Genomic DNA, 22,755 nt, shown 5'->3' on the forward strand with positions numbered 1-22,755 from the left:
GCACCCAGAGGCCCCCACCCCCTGAGCCCACACGCTCCTCCCTGGGGTGACCAGGGAGAAAGGGTCTGGAGGCAGGGCACCTGGAGGCTCGGCCTGGGTAGGGCTGGTCCCGGGGCCTCCGAGCAGCCAGGCAGCAGAGGGTGTTGACGCTCTCCCAGGGCAACGGGGAGGCTCTGCCTGGGGCCTGGGCTCTGGGCAGTGTCCACTGGGCAGCTCTGCAGAACCCAGCAGCCAGGGCTGCTGTGGAGCCGCCCACGCCCTCCGCACAGCTGAGAGGGAGTGGGGTCGCCAGGGCCTTTGCCTCTCTGGCCCAGGGCTGGCTGGACCCGAGGCCGGCTTGACCCGAAGCTGCGGGGACGAGTCTCGTGAGCGTGTGCGCCTGGTCTGCCCGTCCCAGGGAGGCTTGTGGGGGCTCCTTCCTGGTCTCTGGGGAATCCAGACAGAGGCCCCAGCCTGAGTCCTCAGGTCAGAGGTCGGCAGGAGGGGTGGGGACGGTCCTGGGAACCCCTCGGAGCCGAGCCCCAGGGCGTGGGCCCGCGTTGCTCCCTGTCCTGCCAGAGGCCCGGCAGGTCCCCACGGTGACGTCACCCAGTGTGAGCAGGGCTCAGGCCTTCCTGAGGGGTCCTGCGGGGAGGGGCAGGGGTGGAGCCGGTGTCCCCTCAGGCCACCCAGTCCCCCAGGTGGGCCTCAGGGGTCAGGCGTCCTCAGAGACCTGAGAAGGCAGGGCGGCCCACTCTGCAGCAGGGAGCCTGGGCAGCGCCTCAAATGCCCCTTAATGCCCGGGCCGTCTCCACCCTGCGGGGCCTGCGCTGACCCTGGGGTCTCAGCCACACCGGGTCAGGGGAGGCTGCCCTGAGGATGGTCTTGGGTGGTCGAAGGGCCAGTGGATGTCCACTTTCTGGACACTCACCCCACCCCCCTCCAACAGGCACCTGCAAGGACTGGACATGGGCCATTGGGATTCCCAGGTGTGATGTCAGCCCGGGAGCTCGTGGCCGGCCTCTGCCGGAAGGGGGACCAGCACCTGGCCCTGGGGGAGCCCCTGCTGGCCACGGCCTTCTACCTGGCTGCCTTCAGCTGCCACGCGCCCTCAGCTGTGCAGAGCGTGCAAGCAGCGCTGGCCGAGGCTCGGGGGGCCCCTGTGGTGGCCACCCTGGAGGCCTGGTGTCGTGGGGACGGCCGAATCCCGGCCATCCACTGGGACGGCATGGCAGTCGTATCCCTGACCGGGGCTCTGGCCTCCGCCTTCCTCGGCGCCCTCTGCCCAGACCACCCGGCCGCCGTCCTGCACTCGCTGGCTGGGCTGCTGGCCCATGGGCGACACGGGGAGGTGGCCCTGCGCTGCACTGCCCTGCTGGACGCTCACTCCCAGCAAGCCCTGGAGCTGCAGCTGACCCGCGGCCTGGCCCAGGTCCTGTCTGGGGAGCGGGCAGGCGATGGCGTGGCCGACTACCTCCAGGCCTTCGCCTCAAGCGCAGACCGGACCGTAGCCTTCGTCCGCACCCACCAGCACCCCTACCTCCCCACGCTGCTCGGAGCCCTCCGGAACCACCTCTCAGCACAGCCGGGGGCCACGGGCAGCGCTGGCCGGCAGGAGACTGACTGCCGGGGACTCCTGGCCGCCCTGGACCCCGAGGGCACCTGGAGCGAGCTCCTGTCACCAGAAGCACTGCTGCACGGTGGCAGGTACGAGGACAGCCTGGCAGCCTGCAGCAGGGCCCTGCGGTCAGACCCCAGCAGGGACAGACACCAAGGTAGGAAGGTCCGGGGCCCCGGGGGCAGCGCCGCCGCCACGTCAGGTCTGCCTGTGGAGGGCTCGTGCCCGGCTGGGGACACCACGGGCACAAGACAGGCAGGACCTGCCCCTCCAGAGCCCCCGAGGAAGGAACAGAACACCCACCTGAGAAAAGGAACGCGCAAGGCCCCGCTGTAGGCGGCGGTCAGGGCGGGCTTCCTGGGGGAGGGGTCTTGGCGCTGAGAAGAGGGTTCCAGGCAGCAGAAGCAGGGCGTGACGGGGCCCTGGGGGAGAAAGAGCTCGCCCGTCACCACGAAGGCGCCAGCATGCTGTCAGGGAAGGGGAGAGGGGAGTGCAGGTGGCAGCCACGGCCAAGGCCTCCACCTCTGCAGGATCGCATTTCACCCTCAGAGTCACGCAAGGGTTTCCAACTGTGCGGTGAGAAGAGTCGCCCTATTTAGCTTCTTATGGATGTTGTGTTGGGATGTGCCCTAGGAGCTAAGGAAAGAACCTGCTGGGAGGCTGGAGGCTGGAAGCTGGTCCAGGCAGGGAGGCTGGCAGGCTGGGAGGCTGGAGGCTGGAGGCTGGTCTAGGCTAGGAGGCAGTGGCAATCATCCCAGGCTCTCAGGCAAGGGACAATGGATCTCAAATCAGGGAGAAAGGGTCTGAGATATCACTGACTAAGAAATAAGGCTGTGGACAGATTTAATGGTGGAGAAGGAGGGTCAAGAATCATTTGAGAGTTTGTTGAAAACTGGACTGGGGAGAGGAGGGGCGGGTGGATGGGAAAGGCGCGTCTGAGTTGTAGACACCCTCAGTATATAAGCCAGCTTTCTGTTTCTATAAAAAAAAACTGAGGTAATGAACTTAAAAAGAGAAAAGGCGGCTCATTCTGGCTCATCATTCAAGGTTTCTGTTTGTGATGGATTGGCCTCGCCAACAAGGATTTTTGCAAGATAGACAGTGCCCAGTGCTGAGGCTACTGGTGACCTCAGCAGGGAGCGTGGGGGGAACCAGAGGGACAGAACAGAACAGTGAAGGGAAATTGACTTCTGGAAATAAGCTGGAGCAGGCACCCTGAAGTCCTCCACCGCAAGCCACAGAGAAGGCTCGGTGGAGTAGAGTCCAGAGCCTCTGAGAGCAAGCCAGAGCACAGGCCCACCGTGGCCACCCCAGGATGCACCCAGGAGCCCGGGGGGCTCAACCTGTACCGTGAGACATGGACAGGCAGAGGGGTGGTCACAGCAGAGAGACTCGCAGAAACCCAGGACCCTCGGGAGCTATGGCCTCTGGGAACGTGTGTGCAGGAAAAACCCAGCCCCTCAGGGCAGCCTGCCAGGAGCAGGACTGTCTGCCAGGTGGCTCCCGGGGCTCGCCCAGTCACGCCCAAGTAACCCAGGTCAGCATCTCCAACACAGACGCAGCTCCTGACGGGCGGTGAGGAGGGTACCTCAGAGCTGCTTCCAGTAGCCCCACGACTTAAAGGTCCCACCACCTCCCACTAGTGCCACAGGCCACCACCTGGGCCCAGGGGTGTGGGGTACTTCTCCAAACCACAGCAGAGGCTCAACCGGGAGGCATGTGAGGCCCACTTAGACCCTTCTGCTCAGTCCAGCCAACAGATGGCTACGTGACCCCAGGTAAGACCAACAGAAGAACTGCCCATGTCAGCTCAGCCCAGATTTTAAAAGAATAATGTGCCAATAAAAACAGCTGTTGTTTTAAGCCAGATGAGGTGGCCAGAGCTGTAATCCCAGAGACTCAGGAACCTGAAGCAGGAAGATCACAAGCTCAAGGCCAACCTGGGCAACTTAGCAAGGCCCTGTTTCAAAATAAAACAAGTTCTCAAGGAAGTGGGCTGTAGCTCAGTGGTAAAGTGCCCTGGGCTCAATCCCCCGTACCACAGGGGGAAAAAAAGTGCTGCTGTTTTTGGCTGCCAGGTTTGGGGCTTACCACGTCAAAGTTGTTAAAATTGATAAAACTGCTAACTGGGTCAAAGCAGGAGTTTCCTTTGTTAACTGACACATCACGATTGTGCAACTTTATGGGGTTCTTGGTGTTTTGATATGTGTATACAAAGTGTAATGATCCAATCAGGGTGATTAGCCTCGTCCTGAGGGAAAAAAAAGACTCTAGGTGGATTATGTGAATAGCTAAATTTTAGTTTCTAAAAGAAAATGTAAGAGGATATAATTAAGACCTCTGTGAACAGCTGGGTTTCTTCAGATACAAAAAAGTGGAAACAATAAAGAAAAATCTGATATATTTGATTAAATTAAAAACTAAGAACTTTTGTTTTGAAAACAGAAGGACCATCCACAGAGAGAAAATATTTTCCAGATAGACAGCGAGTAAAGATTCAGTGTGCAAAGTGTTTGGAGAATTCCTACCTATCGATAAGAAAAACCCAATAAAAGAACCGCAAACGCATTTCCCAGAAGAGAAAGCACAGATGGCTGATCATGCATGCAGAGGCAGTCCACGTCGCAGTAATGAGACCAAAGCAAATTAGAACAATGATAAGCATGCTTCCTACCCACCAGACTGGGGGAAACTAACTAGCGAACCTCACGAGGAATCAGGGAAATGAACATTAAAACGATGGTTGAATCACAAAAACTGCTAAACCTACAGCAGAAACCTGGCTTCCAGGAACAGTGCAGTGGCTTCAGGGCAGACATTCCCCACCGAGGACCAGGGCAAAACCTCGAGGGCCACCATTCGAAGGTGCTGGACAGTAGCCGTGTGCAGCCAGAAGCCGGCCAACCCTGAAGGACAAGGGTGAGTGGCGAGGTGCACGCTGGGGCATTCTGCTTCAGGGGCTCCTCAGCCCAGGCGTCCCAGCACCACAGAAAGCTGCAGGCCAGAGGTGACGTGGGCCAGAGGTCAGGGCTGGGGAGAGTGGGCAGGAGGAAAATCCTGAGACAGAGCCACAGAGGCGGGCAGGGTCTCAAATGTGTACATTCAATCCACGTAAGTCCTTGGCTGACCACAGTGTTACACATTCGTGGGAAAGACTAGGCAGTCTGAAGAAAGCAGCAGATGGAAACTGGAGACTTCAGGTTCAACTTGAAGTGTGAACCCAGCCTGCTTGATAAAAACAAAATCCAACCCCCTTCAGAGGAACATAACTAAATCCAGCATCTCTACAATGCATTAAGGAGACAGTTGGTGTACAATTTAACCAATACGAAACGGGGCTGGGGGAGCAGTTCAGTGGTAGAGCACTGGCCTAGACAAAAAATAAAAAATACAAAAACTAGACATTCGAAGAAAAAGGAAAATAAAATCTAAGCAACAGTCAGGAGGAAAAAAAAGTCAATAGAAATTGACCTCAAGATAATCCAGATGCTGGAATTAGTAGACCAAGGGCTTTAAAGGGATGATTTAGATATATTCAAGGACTAAAGAAACTATGGTCGTCACAAATGAACAAATGTGGAATCTCAGAAGATAAATGGAAACTATAATAAAAGAACCAAATGGAAATTCTAGAACTGCATATGGTGGCATGCATCCATAGCCCCAGCGACTAAGGAGGTTAAGTAGGAGGATAGCCTGAGTCTAGGAGTTTGAGGCCAGCCTGGCAACATAATGAGAGCCTGGCTCAAACAAGAGAGGAGAGGAATGGGAATTCTCGAATTAAAAATGCAATAACTGAAATAAAGAATCCTAGCATAATGGAAAAGAAGAGTCAGCAAAATTGAAGACAGAATATAAATTATCTGATTAAAAAAAATAACAGAAGAAAAATGAGCAGAACCTCAAGTGTACAGAAGGTGTACAGAAGGCTAATGTGTAACTGGAGTCTTGGTGGGCAGAGGCCAAACTGTCACGTGGATAGGAACCAACTGCTCTCCTCAGCCCCCGGGGCTCCCTCCAGCTCAGCTTCATAGGGTCCATGAACTAGTGCAAAAATCAGAGCTGGAGCTGCTTTTGTTCAAGCATCAACAAATGCTTGAACTGTTGGTTCAAGTAACCAACAGGAAAGGCCCTGCTTCTTTTGCTTTGGCCACCAGGACTAGACGGGGGTGACCCTGCTGTTCGTTAGCCAGTCTCGGGGTGCAAGATGCTTTTTTCTGGATTCTGCTAGCCTGAGTTAAACCTCACAGCCTGTGAGTGTGGATGGTGATGATCCCCATCCTAACACAGGGAAGGAGTGTGGGCCGTTATCATCCGTTCCAGGGTGGACCTGGAATGTCCCCCAAAAGCTCAGTGTCCCCAATGCAGCGATGTCCTGAGGTGGGGCTTTGAGAAGTGATCGGATGGCGAGGGCCATGACCTCATGACTGGACTCATCCTGTGTAGCTGAATGGACTACAGGGAGGAGGTGGGAGCTGAGGCAGGAGGGACGTGCTGGAGGGTAGGCCACGGGGAGCATGCCTGGGGACCTCATCTGTCCCTGGCCCCTTCCTCTTGCTCTCTCAGCCTCCCAGCTGCCAGGGCCGAGCAGCTTCCTCTGGCCCACCATGATGTGTCCTTGTGCCTCAGGCCAAAGCAGTGGAGTCGACAGGCTGTGGACTCAAACCTGGATAAATCTGTCCTTCCTTAAGTTGCTTTTCTCAGGTATTTTGGTCACAGCGATGGAAAGTGACACAGAAATAATCCCCAACCTAATGCAGGGAAGGAAACTGAGACATGGCTGGATTCAGTAAGTGGCCCCAGTCTGCCTGCTTAGGGTCACTGGGTGCCCATCGCCTCTCTCCTGCACCCGGGAGGGGAGATCTGATTCATAAAGGGAATATCAGGTCCCAAGGGGTCCAGAGAAGGCAGGACACAAAGACATGCACAGAACAGCTGGAGTTCGGACGCTGACCCACAATCAGCATCCAAACTCCAGCTCTCATCTGGGGAGTGAGGAGGTTTGCTGAGCCCCTAAGAGGAAATTCAATCCTAACTCCATCATTCGAATGTCAAGGGAAGGCAGGCACAGTGGCCCACACCTGTAATCCCAGTGACTGGGGAGGCTGAGGCAGGAGGATCTTAAGTTCAAGGCCAGCCTCAGCAACTTGGCAAGACTCTGTCTCAAAATAAAAAATAGAAGAGACCAGGGATGGAGTGCTGTGGTGGAGCACCCCTGAGTTAAATTCCCAGCACCAAACAAGTCCAGGAGGAGGAACGTAAAATTTCCATTTGGATTAAGCGGTGGGCCAGCCTTGGACTCAACCTGGAGAGCAGTGCTTGGAGGTCACAGGCAGATGCCTGTCCTGGTTGTGGGCTTGGTTCTGGTCCTGCTGGTCCCTGGGGGACGTGGGAGCCTCCTGCCTGGCTGGTCCTGGCTCCTGGGAGCCCGCAGGGAGATGCCCTGAGCAGGAGGTTCCTCAGAGATGAGGGCTGATGGGGCCACTGCCTAGGGGGCTTCCCTGAAGCAGGACGCACCTGTTTCTTTCTCCAGACGAGCGCCTGGCGGCCCTGCTGGTCACGCGCGCGGCCGCGGCCTTCTTCCTGGGCGGCCGGACTGGCGACGTGCTGCGGGACCTGCAGGAGGCCTTCCGCGAGAGCCCGGGCGCGGCGCGGAGGCGGCTCCGGGCAGTGCTCTCGGCCGCAGACCAGGAACGCATCCGAGAGCAGGCTCGGGAGGCGGCGGATGCGGGCTTCGCCCACTTCCAGGAGGCCGTGCGTCGGCGGCCCCAGCTCCGCGAGGACGCGGGGCGCGAGGCGCTGGTCCCGGTGGCCCACGCGCTCCGTGTCCTGCTTCGCTTGGAGCCAGCAGGGGAGCGACCTGTGCTGGGCACCCGCCTGGCGGAGTGCCTGCTGCTGGCCGGGGACGTGGCGGGAGCCCGGGCGTTGTGCGAGCGTCTCCTGCGGCCCAGGCACCATGGGGCGCCAGCTGGGGACCGCGCCGTGGACTGCGCGCCTCTGTTGGCGCTGCGGGGCTTCTGCGCGCTGCACGTGGGCGACGCCCCGCGCGCCAAGGAGGATTTCCAGGCGGTGGTGGAGCGGGGGGCACCGCACCGGGGCGGCTGCGTTCGCGCGCTCTGCGGCCGAGGGCTGCTGCGGGTGCTGGCCGGCAGCGGGTTCCTGGGAGCGCTGGATTATGTCACTGCCTGCCGGCTGCAGCCCGAGGAGGCGCTGATGGCTGCCAAGGCCTACGTGCCCTGGAACCAGCGGGGGCTGCTGCTGACCGTGCTGCGAGAGGAGGGCCGCAGGATGCTGCTGCGCAGGCGGGACCCTGGCCCTGCGGGCACACCGGCCTGCAGAAGCCAAGGCGCGGAGAAGGACGACCCGGCAGCGCAGGAAGGGTGAGAACCAGCCACGCCCACGACAGGGCTGCTGCCCCCACTGGGGTCTCCCGGGAGGGGGCGAGGGGTCTGTTTCTGTTTCACAGGGCAGTACACCAGGCGTGTCTGGGTGGTTTCCCTAGGCATCCCTGAAGATTCAGCCCAGTGAGAGCTTAGGGCCCTCAGTCCTGATTAGTGGATTAGAGCTTAGGGTCCAGCATCCTGCTCTGCGCTTCTGCTCCATAGGAAATCAGAAACTCAGAAAGGGAAAGGAAACAGTAAGACTTGTGTATCAGCCCACTGCCCTTCGTGCATATAAAATACATCTGTGCTGTATGCCTAGTCAATATTCTACTTTTTTGACCCACTAGATGAGGAAAAAGTCCTTTGTTGCTAAAAACACTTCAAGGCAGCGGTGGACTGCCTTCCTTCAGTCCCAGCCTTTTACTCTTGGCATGACGGAAAGCACCCTGTGTCCACCATGTCCTGTCCTTCAGGTGGAGACAGAGGGGCACTTCTGGGTGGAGAGCAGCCACAGGGCAGGGTCCTGGACCTCAGAGCTGCCCGCCCTGCCCATCAGACACAGCCCCACCCCTGCCCTGGTGCCTTCTGCACAGTTCCTTGCCAACCTAATGGGCGCCAGCCTCCAGCGGCTCTGATGTGCACTCCAGCCGTGGGGGGTGGGAGGAAGGCACGATGTGGGGGCCTCGGGCACCTCTGCAGGCACCCCTGCACCTGGCGTCCTCTGCCTCCAGGCCTCGTCTGACCTTCGCCTGGACTTGCTGGTGAGGAGGAACCTGGTGTGACGGGTCCGTTTACATGCGTTCCCTCTGGGGCTTGCCAAGTCCCAGGCTCTGGCCCCTCCTCACAGTGGAAGGTCAGTGGACACCAGGAACACTCCGAGTGCATCCCGCCTACCAATGACACACCCGTGAGCCCAGCAAGGCCAAATTGTTAACCCACATTTTTGCAGAAAAGGAAACTGAGGCACATCTGCTCAGGGTCAGCACTGCTACTGACCATTACATGGATTCAATTCCTCCTTCTGGAAAGTACCTGACCAGTGGGATGGAGGGAAGACCAGGTGGGAAGGTGAAGGCTGAGGGACTGTGTTGGAAAGAGCAGCATGGGGCCAGGGACAGTGTGGCCTGAGGGTCACTCCTCTGCAGGAAAGGGAGCTGCCAGGACAGCATTTGCCTGGGGCCCAGGTGGACAGGGTGTAGGGAAGAGGCTGGACCGCCCTGAGCCACTCTTTGCACAGGGATGCCCGTGGCGTGTACCAGCTGGCCACAATGCTGATGGAGCTGGACATGGAGGACGAGAGCTCGCGACTCCTGGCAGCTGACGCCCTGTACCGCCTGGGCCGCCTGGAAGAGGCCCACAAGTCCCTGCTGGTGGCCCTCTCCCGGAGGCCCCAGGCAACCCCAGTGCTGGCACGGCTGGCCCTGCTGCAGCTGCGGAGGGGCTTCTCTTACAATGCCAACCAGGTGAGAAGGCTCAGGCGGGCTGCTGCAGGGCAGGCAGAAGTGGGCACAGCTCTGCGGAGGGCAGCAGCCCTCCTGTGGCCCCCACTCGCCACCCTCCAGTCTGGACTGTGGAGCAAGAAAGCCTTGTTCTGTCCCCGCTCAGCCACCTGCAGCAGACCCTAACCCTCTGGCCCTCCCTCAGTCTTCTCGTCCATCCCTGCCTTGCAGGCTGTCATGGTAATTAGCAGGAACAGGTACCCCAAGGCCTGGCAGGTTTACTTTGACTCTGGTTACGAAGAAAAAGGACCAAGAACTGATCACAGGCTGAGCTGCTCCCCAAGTCTCCCACACAGCTAGGCTGGGACACCTCCTGCCTGAGGTGGGGAGTGGGTGGTGGGGGAGCTCCCCAGGCCTTCAGCCCCTGCCTGCCTCTGAGACCCCTCTGTTCCCGGGATGGCAGAGCTCCCCTGCTTCTCCTGTTGTGGAGGCTCCTGTCTGGGCCAGAGACGGCAGGCTATGTTGTGGGGACTTCAGACTCTGGAGTCCAGAATAAGACACCTGCCCACTTCTTCCTGCTCCTCTGCCTGGTTTGGAGTCTTGAACCCCTTGCCCTGGGCAGAAAGGGTAGTAGGGAAGGACACCCTGGAACTTGCTATCCTTCCACTCTGCCCTGGGGCCAGTGTCTGCACCAGCAGCCAGAAGGGGGCAGTGTTGGGTCTCATTGGTCTGGAGCCATAGACGGGAGGTTATGTCTGCCCAGGGTCTTGCACTGCCCAGAGCACAGACTGACCCTGCCAGGCCCCTGCCAGGATCTGCTCCACACCTGAGCGACTCTCTGAGCCTCCGCCACTGGATGGCTCCCTTCCTGGTGCTTGCCGTCAGGCCCCTCCATGCGGCCCGGGGAGGTGGGGTCTCCCCTCCACGGTCAGAGGAGACCAAGGGATTTGAGAGATCCAGCCCCCTGGCCACACAGCAGACTGTGGGCTGTCGTGCAGCCGAACACCCCTCGCTCCTCCAACCCTGGCTTTCCATGGTCCAGCCGGGGACCCCTGCCTGCCCTGGGAGCCCCACCCCTACTAGGTGGGGAGAGAAGATACCTGCAAAGGCTCACGTGGCCGTGGCCACAGTTCATGGCAGATCTAGTGCTGGGCATAGGCAGAAAGGCCCCTGGGCTGGAGGAGACAGTGAGGGCCTGGTGGTCAGCGAGCATGGGGCCCATGGTCAGCGAGCATGGGGCCCGTGGTCAGCGAGCATGGGGCCCAGGGGAGCCAGAGGCAGGTGGTGGTGGCAGCCACTCTCTCCTGCCCCAGCAGCTGGTGAAGAAGGTGGTCCAGTCTGGGGACACGGCCTGCCTGCAGCCCACCCTGGACGTCTTTGACCACGAGGACCGGCTGCTGCTGCAAGGTTACTGCCACGCCCGGGCCCTGAGCATCCTGCGAGCGAGGCCGAGCGGGCCGGACAGTGGGGCCCACACCAGGGAGGCCATCGCCTACCTCTCTCTGGCCATCTTCGCTGCGGGTAAGAAGGTCCTGCCTGCCCAGGGGTCGAACCCTGTGCCAGCTGCATGGGGGACACGGGGACTGAGGACAGCTTGCTTCACAGGTCTGTGCCCTGGGAGCCTCCGTGGGATGGACGGGGGGCCACTCACCGAGGGCATTACATGGAGGCCCTGGGGATCCTGGTGGTCCAGGAGAACAAGCCAAGGCCTGAGAAGGGTCTGGGCCAGCTGAGCCTGAGCCGTCCCCTGCCCTGGCTCCTGGCCTGCTGACCCCAAGGGGGAACAGACCCCTTCCCCTCTAATGGGGGGCATGAGATGCCAGCTCCCCTGGACCTTCCCGGAAATAGTGCCTGAAGCTTTGTGTGCACATGCCAGCCTCCACGCAGGCCGAGCCACCCACCCCAGGAGGCTGGGCACAGGGACGCTGCTGCCTTGCGTCCTAGAGAGGGGCTCTGGGTGCCGCGCGGGGCACGAGGCGCTCCCGGGTGCAGGACCCTGGCAAGGGCAGACCTCCAAGGAGACTGCAGCAGGTTCCTCCTGCCCTCCGAGCAGGTGCCAGGAGACCCGCCAGGCTCCCACGTGACCGCGGGGACGGAACGGGGCTGGGAGCAGCCTCAGGGCCACGCTTGCTCTTCCCTGTGTCTGAGCCCGGCACTGCACAGGCACCCAGAACGGGGTGGCAGTGGTGTCCTCTCTGGGGAGGGGCCTCTTCCTCCTGCCACGTGGAGGCTCCTCCCAGCTGCCTGCCCAGAGCCTCACACCCTCCTCCGGCCACCCCGGGAATCTCCCTGGCCCCCTCGCCTGGCCTCGCCTCAGAGGCAGGGCAGTGCCCCCACCTCTCGGAAGTCCCCTGGCTGTCCACCAGTCCTCCTAGATGCCACCCCTCCTAGTGGGCGCCCTCCCCCTGCAACCAGGGACCTGCCTGGCCCTGAGTCCTGTGGAGTGTAAGCTCCCCAAGGTGCCAACAGCCTGGGCACCAGGAGGGACACTGGACCAGTGGCCCAGCCACTGCCATGTCCTAACCACACCCACTTCCCACAGGGACACAGGCCAACGAGTCCCTTCTCGTCCGAGCCGGCTGTTATGGGCTCCTGGGCCAGAAGAAGACGGCCGTGTTTGACTTCAACTCCGTGCTGCGGGCCAAGCCGGGCAACGTGCAGGCGCTGTGTGGACGGGCCCTCGTGTACCTGACGCTGGACCAGCTGCAGGTGCCAGCCGCTCTCCTCACCGGGGCTGGGCAGCGGGGCAGGAGACCAGGGCGCTGCCTTCCTCCTCCACCCAAGGAGAGCGAGCGGGCCAGGTGTCCTGAGCCCGGACGAGCCCCTCAGACCCCCCTCCGTCCCCCTGCACTGCAGGCAGAGAGGCCGCACCCCCCAGGTCTGCTTTCGGGGAGCTCTGCTTCTCCCTGCCTCCCAGCCTCAGCCTGCGTGGACAGATGTGCAGGCCCTGCGGGTAGGCGGAGGCCTCCTGGCTTGAACAGTTCCTTAGTGGCTGCATGTGTCCCTGTGCAGGGCCTAGGCCGCGAGGTGTCCCCTCCACCGGGCTGGCTGCTGCACAGACCCCCGCGTGGAAAGGGGTTTGTGGGACAGGTACAGAGGTGAGCCGTGTCTGCCGTGGTGCAGCCAACGGCGCCCCCAGAACTCTGACGTGGACCTAACTCACCTGCTTTTAAAGTGAGATCATCTACTCAAGACCTTCTCCGAGCTGCTCCAATTCAGAGTAAAGCGTTGCGAGCCAGGCTCAGGAGAGACCTGGCTCACACCAGCGCCCGGTGCTGGGAAGACCGTTCTGCCCCCTTCTTTGTGGACATTCCTTTCCTGTGTGCCACACCCTGACCCTGGGGCACCTTCCAGGGGTCTGCTCCCGAGCAGACGTGTTGGAGCCCAGAGAGCGAGTCCAGGGTCAGACAGCCTCACCTAATCGCTGGCCTCCCCTGCCCCTGGCTCCCCTCTGCAGGAGGCGGGTGCTACAGGATGGAAGAAGGACTCACGGGGGGCCGGGAAACACTTGGGGTTGATGAAAGAGGAATTGCAGCTGACCAGACCATTCAGGGGATGCCGGAGAGGGCGTCAGGGAGAAGTTCATAGCCACAAACGCACATACCACAAAACAAGACCTCAAGTCACCAGTCCAACAACGTGAGGAGCCCCAAGAAAGAAATAAGGAAGATCAGAGATAAACAAAACTAAGACTAGAAAAACACAGAGAAACAGATGAAACCAAAAGTCGGTCCCCTGAAAAGAATCAAAACTGACAAACCATTAGTTAAGTGGACTTAAAAAGGGAGAAAAACCGGGCGTGGTGGCACACACCCACAATCCCAGTGACTCGGTGACTCGGTGACTCGGGAGGCTAAGACAGGAGGATCGAAAGTTCAAGGCCAGGCTCAGCAACTTAGCAAGGCCCTGTCTCAAAATTTAAAAAAAAAAAAATTTAAAGGGCTGGGGATGTGGCTCAGTGGTTAAGAACCCTTGTTTAATCCTTGATATGAGAGAGAGAGAGAGAGAGAGTGAGAGAGAGAGAGAGAGGGAGAGAGACAGAGAGAGAGGGAGAGAGACAGAGAGAGGGGGGGGGAGTGAGAGAGAGAGAGGGAGAGAGAGAGAAGGAACTCAGGTCTCTAAAACCAGCAGTGAAAGTGGGGACATGACCACCAGCTCCACAGAAGCATTAGGGGCTGTAGGAGAGTGCCAGGCACAGCCTTCAGCAGGACAGCGGCCAGCGACCACCCGGGCAGAGTGGAACAAAGAAGCGGGAAACCTACCAAGAGGGTCGTGAAGACGTGGGAAAACCTGAGGTCTCCATGGCCACTGGGGAGGCTGGGCCTTCTCTGCGGGGAGGAGCCCCGGGCCTGCGTGGCCCCCTGGTGGGCTCTCTGAACATCCAGAGGATTAACACCAACTCTCAACTTTTCAAGAAAAACCCAAGAGGAGGGAGAACTTCCTAACTCATCCAGAGGCCGAGGACACCCAGGTCCAGACAGACAAATACCCGAAGGACACGGATGCCACCGTCCTCAACAGAGCATGAGCCAAACACTCAGCAGCATGCTAGGAGGTCACACACGACCAGGTGGGCTTTGTCCGCAGCACGGGAGGTGGGTCAACACACAGTCACCCTCAGGATGCGGGGAATACGCGATGACCTTGACAGGCGCAGGAACAGCACCTGACGGGATCCCACACGCTGGCTCAGCGAAGCAGGCAGGACGGAAACGACCTCGGGGGAGGAAAGCTGTGTGTGAAGACCCACGCGACATCATCATCATCATCGTGAACAAGGTGAGCCGCCAGGAAGGCCCCCTCCACCTCGCCCCGCGCTGACACTCCGCAAAGGCAGGTGGGCGGGGAAAGAGGCGGGGTCCCCACCTGCAAGAGGGGAAGCAGACCGTTGCAGACAACAGGGGCTCACATGCAGAAACCCCGGGAGCCCCCACGAACCCACCGGCCCCGAGAGGATTCAGGAAAATGGCAGGTACCAGGCCGACACAGGGACACCAGAGCAGTTCCCGCCCCAGCAACATGGTCGGAGAGGACATTCAGGAAGCATCCCAACAACAAGAGCATCAGATGAACAAAGACCAACCTCTCCAGGAAGCAAAGGTGCACGGACCACTGCTGAGAGGAACCGAGGAAGACACGTGACACCACAACCCACAGGCGCGGACTGGAGCTCCTGATATCCTCCACCTGTCGGCACGACCCAGCACCTGCAGGTCCAGTGCCATCCCTGTCGAAAACCCAGTGTTTTGTAGAAATAGAAAACAACACCCAGAATTCATGTGGAACCTCGAGGGACCCCAAATAGCCACAACGGCCTTAGTGAAGAACAAGGCTGGAGGGCTGGAGCCCTGCTCTCTGCAGGGGACACTCACGTCAGCACTACAGTGCGCTGCTGGCACAGGACAGACGTGGGGCCTTGGGACACGGTGCCCACACGTGTGGTCAGGCGATTTTTGGCAAGCATGCCAAGACCAGTCAGTGGGGAAAGAAAAATATGTTCGATACATGATGCTGGGAAAACTGCATGAAAAAAACATGTATCTGGACCCTCACTTCATACCATAGGCAAAAAGTAACTCAAAATAGATAAAAAGTTCGAATGTAGCCTGTCATCCCAGCAACTCGGGAGGCCAAGGCAGGAGGATGGCAAGTTTGAGGTCAGCCTCAGCAACTTAGCAAGACCCTGTTTCAAAAAAATAAATAAATAAAAAGCATTGAGGCTATAGCTTAGTGGCAAAGTGCCCCTGGGTTCCATCCCAAAAAAAAAAAAAACTAGCCATAAGACCTGAAAGACCTAAAACTGTGGAAGAATACACTAGGAAAAGCTTCGTGACTTTGGATTTGGCCAGTTTCTTAGATCTGACACCAAGCACAGGCAACAAAAGAAAAACTGGACACTTCAGACTTCAGGCACACAGAACTGTCGTGCATCAAGCCACCTAGGAACAGGGTGAGCAGGCAACCAGGAGAACAGGAGTGAAGGGGCAAGTCCACATCTGACCCGGCTGCCCCACAACTGCAGCTCAGCAGCCAAACACGCCAGCTCGAAGGGCAAAGGGTTTGAGAGCCACTGCTCAGAGGGCCAAGAAGCACAGGAAGAGACGCCCAGCATCGCAGTCCTCAGGACATCCACGGCATGCCACACCACCACGCACCCATCCGATGGTTACGGTCAGGACTCAGTAGGTGATGTGCTGTCGGAGCCATGGCAACCAGAGTGCTCGTGGGACTGTGGGTAGGAGCGCCCGATGGCCCAGCCGGAGAAAGCCATCTGGGGTCGCGCTAGGACATCGCGACTCAGGAAGGGCCCAGCGGCCCCTGATGGAGGAACAGAAAAGCAGACCACTGTCTGTCCACACAGCAGGATCACCCAGCCCCCAGAAGGAGGGGAATTCAGACACACGCCGCAGCAGCAGAGCTTGAGGACCTGTGCCCAGTGCAGGAAGCCAGCCAGAGGGCGAGGTCCTGATGGATGCCATCCTAGGGGTCCAGGCAAGAGCAGACTCAGGGCTGAGCAGGGGGAAGCACCAGAAGTCCTTCTGAGGTCCTCACTGGGCCCTGCGTGAGGCCTGAGCTGCACATGTGCACAGCAGGGCAGAAGCTGGGGCCCACGGCTGAGCAGTGACCAGAGCCAGGCAGGGCTGGGAATGCTGGATCTCTGATCCAGCTGAGAGCTTTTCTGATCTCCCAGGGACCCGGGTGAGGCCCCAGAAGGACCACACTCTTTGAGAAAGCCCCTACCTCAGGACCGAGCTCAAGATGGAGATCAGCCTGCTCTGCCAAAGAACGAAGCCTCACCACAGTTACGTGGAGGGGTGGAAGAATCCAGCGGAGGTGGCCCAGTGGAGGGCAGAGCCAGAATTCCAAGGCTACAGCCTGGCTTGATGGCCATGGGAAACCACCAAAGAAGGACCGGTCGGTGGCGTGAGGACCCCTGACTCGTCCTACCTGAAGAACAGCAGGGAGTTGGCTTTACGAGGAAGTGCCCCGCGGCCCCTGGGACAATCGACCAAGTCACTTCACCACTGGGCTCCAGGAGGAGCAGAGGAAGAGCGGGGCAGACAGCACGCTCGCCTGAGGAAGGGCGCAGGGAGCTCCCAAGAGGCCCAACGAGGCTGACGACAGAGAACCCCGTGAGCCATGCTTGGCCCCTCTGGAAAGAGAGGCAGACAGCAGCTTAGAACAGCACTCAGGTGCAGGACAGGGCACCAAGCCAAGGACAGACTTGCGGGAACCACCACTAAAACATAGAGGCGTCCTGGAATTCTCTCTGCAGCTAGAACGTCCCTCAAGACCTGGGTGGACAAGGAGAGGCAGTGCCCAGCCGCGCTGCAGGGCGGGGACGCTGGGGCCCCCCAGGATGGCTGCAGACCTTGAAATGCAGGCGTGCCTGTCCCTTCCCTGGGCTTCTCTGGACGAAGCTCCCTAACAAAAATGGTCGCGTGTGCGAGGTTTCCGGCTTCACTGTAACGACATGGGGGTGGGGAGTGGTTCGCCGTTGCGGGGTTCTTGCTGTGCGCCGAGCGGAAGGTCCGGAACTCCGAGAGCACTTGCACCTTGAGGACACGCTGGGATCCGCAGAGCGAATGTAAAACAACATAAAGAGGCACAGTTAGAAGGCCAGTGAGGGACGAACATGAAACACTGAAAATGATGTCAACCCCAAAAAGGTAGGAAGGGAAGACAGAGGCAGCAGACAGGGGGAAGAAAAGGAGGGAGGGGGCACCGGGGTCCCCACTGTCCACCAGAACAGGGGCGAATGTCTCACCTTGCCTATGAATCAAGGCCCTCCTATGGGCCTGGCCTCTGCCCTGACCTCCTGTCCTTCCAGGGCATGGGCAGGGCCTCCATCCTCTGAACGGCACGCCCAGCCCTCTGTTTTTCTACCTGCAAGCCCCCCTCTGTTCCGTGGCCCTCGGGGTTAGCCTTCCTTCCGCCCCTGGGTGCCACAGCCCTGGCTCTGTGAGGGGCACTTGATGAACTCTGAACACGCACTGCCTCCAGAGGGACTACCCAAGGAGGGTGCACGGGCCTCGGGTGGGTCCGGGGGCTGAACTCAGAGGACTGATGGGCAGATGCAGGGTCTGGCCTCAGAAAGGGGTCTCAGGGCTGGTGACTTTGGGGGATGAAACCCAGTGAGCTAGGTCCTTCAGATGCCCAACCAAAACTGGGATGGGGCATGAGGTCTGCAGCCACGGAGAGTGGGGAAGGGCAGTGAGCTGGCTGGGGCAGACCCTGCAGGACCCCAAGGAGAGGACCCAGGAGCAGGGAACGTCCTCCCAGCTGGGATGACTCACCCACTCAGGCTGCCCTCTTCCCTTGCAGGACGCTGTGGACGACATTATCTCTGCTCTCAGACTTGACCCGGGGACCGTGGTGCCTGAGATCCGCTCTCTGAGGCCAGAAGCCCGGGTGCCGCTTACACAGGGCCTCCACTCCCGCTGCCGGGCCCTCCTGAGCCAGCCTCTGGACACGGGAGTCTCTCTCCGGGACGAGGACACCCAGGGCCTCCTGGCAGTGGGGGAGGCGCTGACCAAGATCGATGCCACACAGCCCAGCTGGCACCTCCTCCTCGCAGACATCCTCATGGTGCTGGGTACGTGTTGGCCCAGGAGTGGGGGACACAGCCTCCTGACCCCCTGCACTCTTCTCTGTGAAACAAGACGAGCCCCCAGCTGCAAGGCTCCTGAGGCCCCTTCACCCCGATTCCATGGCCTCGGAGCCCTGAGGGCCTGCTCTGCAGGAGGGGCTCGCTCTCACCTGATTGGGGGCTTTGCAGGAGAAGCCTGCTCCTGTCCACTGTGGTCCAGGGGAGGTCAGCCCCTTCCTGGCCCCAGTGTGCCAAGTGTGGGTCTCCCTGCCGACTCCACCGCACCCTGCTGCCCCGCCTACTTGAAGGATGCTCTCAGCAGCCTGCCTTTGCCCACCAAGGGCTTCAGGAGGGCTCCCTCCAGCCTGCGCTGCTCCCTGCTCCCAAGGGCCTCAGGAGAGAAGGCAGTCCCTGTGGTGGCCTCCAGGAGGGCCATCAGAGCCCTGCCACCCCACCGGGGGTCATGCAGTCTGCAGGGGCAGGTCTGCAGGTGACTCCATGCAGCCCAATGGATTCCCAGTGTGCAGCTCCCTGCCCTGTCCTCCTGGGGCCAAGCCTGTGTCCATCAGCTGACCAGCATGGAGCAAGGAAGGCGTGTCTCACTCTGTCCCCAGCCGCACCCCTGACTGTCCTTCCTGGATCCACAGGCCGCTACGAGGAGGCGGACACCTGCCTGCAGGGAGCCCCGCACCCCACCCCACCGTCAGCGGCTGCCCGGGCCCGGCGAGGCCTGCTCCTGCTCAGGAGGGGAGCTGTGCCTGCTGCAGTCCAGGACCTGCAGGGCCTGGCCGAGGTGGACGCCCAGGACCTGCACTTCCTGCTGCATCTCCTGGGGGCCTCGGAGCGGCAGAGCATCTCCCAGGTGCGCACAGATCCCGCAGCCCCACGGGGCCTCTGAGGCGTCCCGCGCTGAGACCCTGGTCCACCACACAGGCAGCTCAGCACTCCCCACTGCTGGGTCGGTTCCAGCTGGATTTGGGGTGGGGTGTGAGTGGGCAGTGCCAGGTCTTGCCTGGAAAACAGTCCTCTGCCTACCTTACCCCCACCCCTCACACAATCCCACAGCCTCCAGGCTTCTTTGCCAGGGGCGGGGAAGCTACAGGTGACAGGCTGGGAAGGGGAGGACCCCTCCCCAGAGCTGGGCTGAGCCAGCAAGGGGCACCTGGTCCAGGCAAGAAGCCCAGCCCAGAGCCCAGGTCAGGTCAGGAGAGCACCACAGTGGGGAGGTCAGGAGCACAGGTTTCGTGCTTCGGAGCCAGAGAGACCCAGAGTCCGAGTGTTCCTCGGGAGCTTCCCTTTCTCACTGTCCCTGGGTCCTGGCAGCCGGACCACAGGAGACAGAACCTCACCAGGCATTCATGAAGGGGATCCGACAGGCGAGCCCTTCCTGGAGGAGGGGGCTGGACTGCAGTCTTTCTGCAGGAAGACTGCACTGTGGCTTCTGGGATGGAAGGAGGGGCCCCTGGCGGGAGCCTCAGAGCTCCAAGGGATCGCTGCGCCAGGGTCGCAAGCCCTGATGGGGTCCTGGGGAAGTGAGCCTCCAGCTACCCGGGGGTGGCTGGGGTCTCTGAGCCCAGTGGCGGGCCTGGCCGCGGAGTGTCGCTATGCTGTCGCAGGGCGACTGGCGCCTTTCCCGCGGCGCTCCGCGGCACTGCGCCTGCGCTCCCCTGGCTCCCGGAGACCAGGTCCCGCGCCGCGGGCAGCCGCACTGCAGCCCCGCGCTCCTCTGCGCCCGCACCCGCGTACATCCGCCCGTCTCTGCACAGGACACTGACACCCGCGGGCCGAGCCAGCCCGCCGCAAAGCGGTCAAGCGTCCTCGAGCAGCACCGGAGCCCACGCTCCAGAGCCGGCTGGCCCCCTTGATACCTCGGGAGGGTCACGAGAGTTCCTGAGACCCCGTAGCAAGGCCCCCTAGCAAGGCCGCGGGGCCCTGATCCTGGCGCGTCCTGGGGTCGCGTCACCGTTGGTGCTGGCTCCTTACAGCAGCACCCTGCGAAACCCTGGGATGCTGTGCACCTTCCTTTGGGTGGCAAGGATTTGGAATGGGGCGCGGGAGATGGTTTGGCACGAGGCCGTGCACCGAGTACAACTTGACTGCCTTAAAAAGTGGGAGAAAGGGACACCCAGAAAGGCGAGTCTGCAGTCCTCGGGTACTGGGCAGCCATTGAGGGCCATGTGAGGTTAGCCGGTTTATTGTGGGGTGTCTTGGGATTTCTGTCCATAGCTGTGAAGAAGCTGGGCCAGTGGAGAGGAGATAAGGCATTTGGCAGCTTTCTGAGTGTGGGCTTCAGCCCAGAAAGTAAACTGCCTGGGGGGCAGGGAGGTGGCAGGCTTGGCCAGCAAGGAGGGCTAAGGTGGACAGTGCTCACCGACTGGCCTCTGGTCCTGCCCCAAGTGCCCCTGAGGCTGGGGACGAGTCCATCACACTGCGGACCCAGCGCCTGGGCATCCATGGGCCTGACATTTTAGAGTAAGATGCAGAGAGAGCTGGGGGAGTGTGGGCGGCATGTTTTGTCCCCTACCTTGACTTTGGTGCAGGACTGCAACAAGGGGAGCCAGTTTGTGCACAGCTGGCCCTCCCCGCTGGCCTTGGGAGGAGCTGCACCCAGGTACTGGGCTGGGCGGAGGCCACCTTGGCTCCTTGGCAGCAGCCTGTGGGAGGCCGGGAGAGGTGGTCTTGAAGATAACCAGAGGCCTGCCAGGAGGTGGCGCTGTAGGGCTGCCCCGGGGAGGCCCATGGGCCAGGAAATGCAGGTGTCCCAGCTGAGTGCCAGGGAAAGTGGCAGCAGAGGAGGACGCAGCCTGAGCCCGGCCTGGCAGCATCCATGGCAGTGGGAGTGGCAGGGAGGGCCTCTGCCTCAGGCGCTGGCCCTGGCCAGGTCAGCGGGTGAGGGCGGTGGGCCTTCTGGGCTGACCCTGTACTGCTACCTCCTACGTGTCCTCTGCAGGTGGCAGCCCAGGAAGCCAGCATCCTCCTGGACACAGGGCACCCCAGGCAGGCACTGGGCTACTGCTCGCTGGCCGTCCAGGCTGGTGGTAGCAGGACCTGCCACCTGCGTCTCCGGTCTGCCTGCCTGGCTGAGCTGCGGGAATTTGACCGGGCACTCCAGGACCTGGACCGAGTGATCCAGGAGGGAACCGGGGCCGGTGACCTGCCAGGGAGGGCAGAGGACTTCTGCTCCCGGGGCCGCCTGCTGCTGGGCCTGGGAGATGAGGAGGGGGCCGCAGCAGCCTTCGCCCGGGCCCTGGCGCTGTCACCCGCCCCGGCCCAAAGCCGCCTGTGGAAGCAGCCAGGCCAGGCCCCCACTGCTGGCACGTTCCTGCGTCTCGGGCAGTGTTGCCTGGAGGGACAGCGCCACGGAGAGGCCCGGACCGTGGCCCAGAGCAGGTTCTTGGTGAACCCCAACCACGGCGGACTGAAGAGGCCGAAGGCTCAAACCCAGAGGACAGTGTCCTCCGGCTGCCGGCTGCTCTGACCAGCAGCTGTCCCACGCCTGGGCCCCATCCCTGGGTGCTCTGCCTTTCGGAACCCAGAGTGCCCCCAGCTGCCCAAACCAGTGCCCTGCCACCTTCCTGGCCCTCGAGTGGCTTGGTGTTGGGTGGCCAGCCTCCCACCCTCATGGAGGTGGCTCAGCCCCTGCGTTAGGCCTCCTCCCCCAAAGCTGGGGTCCCTTGGATACGCCTGGACTCCAACCTCAAAGCAGCCTCAGGTCTGGTCCCTGGCTCAGGATCCTGAAGATTTCCCTGCTCCACCTTCCTGCTCGGAGCCTTCACTTCCTTCCTGATTTTCCAGGATTTCCCAAGGCACGTCCTTGCCAGGTCCTTCCACCCACCCATCTCAGGCCATCCTTCTGCCTGTCCGTCTGTCCATCAGGATGGGGGTGGGCCAGGTTCAGGGAGTTCTGGAAGCCCAGGCAGGTGGCCAGGGTTGGAGCTGCAGGGGTGGAGGCAGGTGCCTTTGCTCCGGCCATCCTCCCCACCAGGCCTCCTGCCCCACCCCACTCGTGTGAGGACATCTCAGAGTTGGTGGCAACAAGCGTAGTGTGCATGACTCAAATCCAGCGGGACGCCCTCCAGCCCACTCCTGCCTCTCCCTCCCAGGGTAACTCCCACACCCCTGGTTCACCTCACAGGGTCTCAGGTCCATCTTGCTTGCATGGCACCTTGCTATAGCCTGAATGTTTGTGTCCCCTGGAAGTCATAGGCTGAGATCCTAAGCCTGCTCAGCTGTGCCAGGAGGCATGGCCTGTGGAGATGACCGGGTGCTGGGAGCAGGGCCCTGGGGAATGTGTTGGTGCCCTTATTCAAACAAGCACAGCCAGGAAGCCCCCACCCCTTCCCACGAGGACCGTGGGAAGGCACTGCTATGAGCCAGGAAGCAAGTCCTCCCAGACCCTGAATCTGCTGGCACCTTGACCTTGACTCCCACCCTCCAGTGCTCTGAGAAATATATTTTGGTAGTTGCTTAGCTGCCGGGTCTGGTGTTTTGTCATGATGGGCGGAACATACTGAAACACACCTGCTCCTCCTGCCCACACCTTCACCTTGATGGCAGGCTGCTGGCCCCTGAGGACAAGGCTGAGTCTTGGTCCCTACTGGCCCTAGCCCAGGCTTTACCGGGGACGGAGCTGCTCCCGGCCTGCCTGGGCAGCCCACAGCCCCTCTGAGACTTGAGCTGAGGAGCCCAGGAAGCCAGGATGCATCCCCCAGGTCTGGGCCTGCTGCCTGGGGGGCTTCTCCTGGA

General features: G+C 60.8%; 1 protein-coding gene across 4 annotated transcripts; it reads left to right on the plus strand.

Moving 5' to 3' along the window:
* The first annotated feature begins 177 nt into the window (after window positions 1-177).
* Ttc34 (tetratricopeptide repeat domain 34) lies at window positions 178-22,479 on the plus strand. Of its 4 annotated transcripts, none has more exons than XM_047565015.1 (11): window positions 178-465; window positions 929-1,754; window positions 7,131-7,977; window positions 8,712-8,741; window positions 8,828-8,833; window positions 9,218-9,443; window positions 10,736-10,940; window positions 11,962-12,128; window positions 17,745-18,015; window positions 18,657-18,871; window positions 20,960-22,479. In XM_047565015.1, exons 2-11 carry the CDS (start codon window positions 974-976, stop codon window positions 21,485-21,487), a joined length of 3,276 nt encoding a protein of 1,091 aa, XP_047420971.1. In that variant the 5' UTR covers window positions 178-465; window positions 929-973; the 3' UTR covers window positions 21,488-22,479. The 4 variants fall into 4 exon arrangements, with proteins under 4 accessions (XP_047420971.1, XP_047420981.1, XP_047420989.1 ...); XM_047565025.1 differs by having other exon boundaries at window positions 178-373; XM_047565033.1 differs by having other exon boundaries at window positions 178-365.
* The last annotated feature ends 276 nt before the right edge of the window (window positions 22,480-22,755 follow it).

This window comes from Sciurus carolinensis, chromosome 1, assembly GCF_902686445.1.
Source record: "Sciurus carolinensis chromosome 1, mSciCar1.2, whole genome shotgun sequence".
Taxonomy (NCBI): Eukaryota; Metazoa; Chordata; class Mammalia; order Rodentia; family Sciuridae; genus Sciurus; species Sciurus carolinensis.

Excerpts from the sequence above, each read along its gene's own strand:
- Ttc34 (XM_047565015.1), top strand. The coding sequence starts at position 974 with ATGTCAGCCCGGGAGCTCGTGGCCGGCCTCTGCCGGAAGGGGGACCAG. Across the intron at positions 7,978-8,711 it reads GACCCGGCAGCGCAGGAAGG|GCCTCGTCTGACCTTCGCCT; the intron begins GTGAGAACCAGC and ends CTCTGCCTCCAG. Across the intron at positions 12,129-17,744 it reads TGACGCTGGACCAGCTGCAG|GACGCTGTGGACGACATTAT; the intron begins GTGCCAGCCGCT and ends CTTCCCTTGCAG.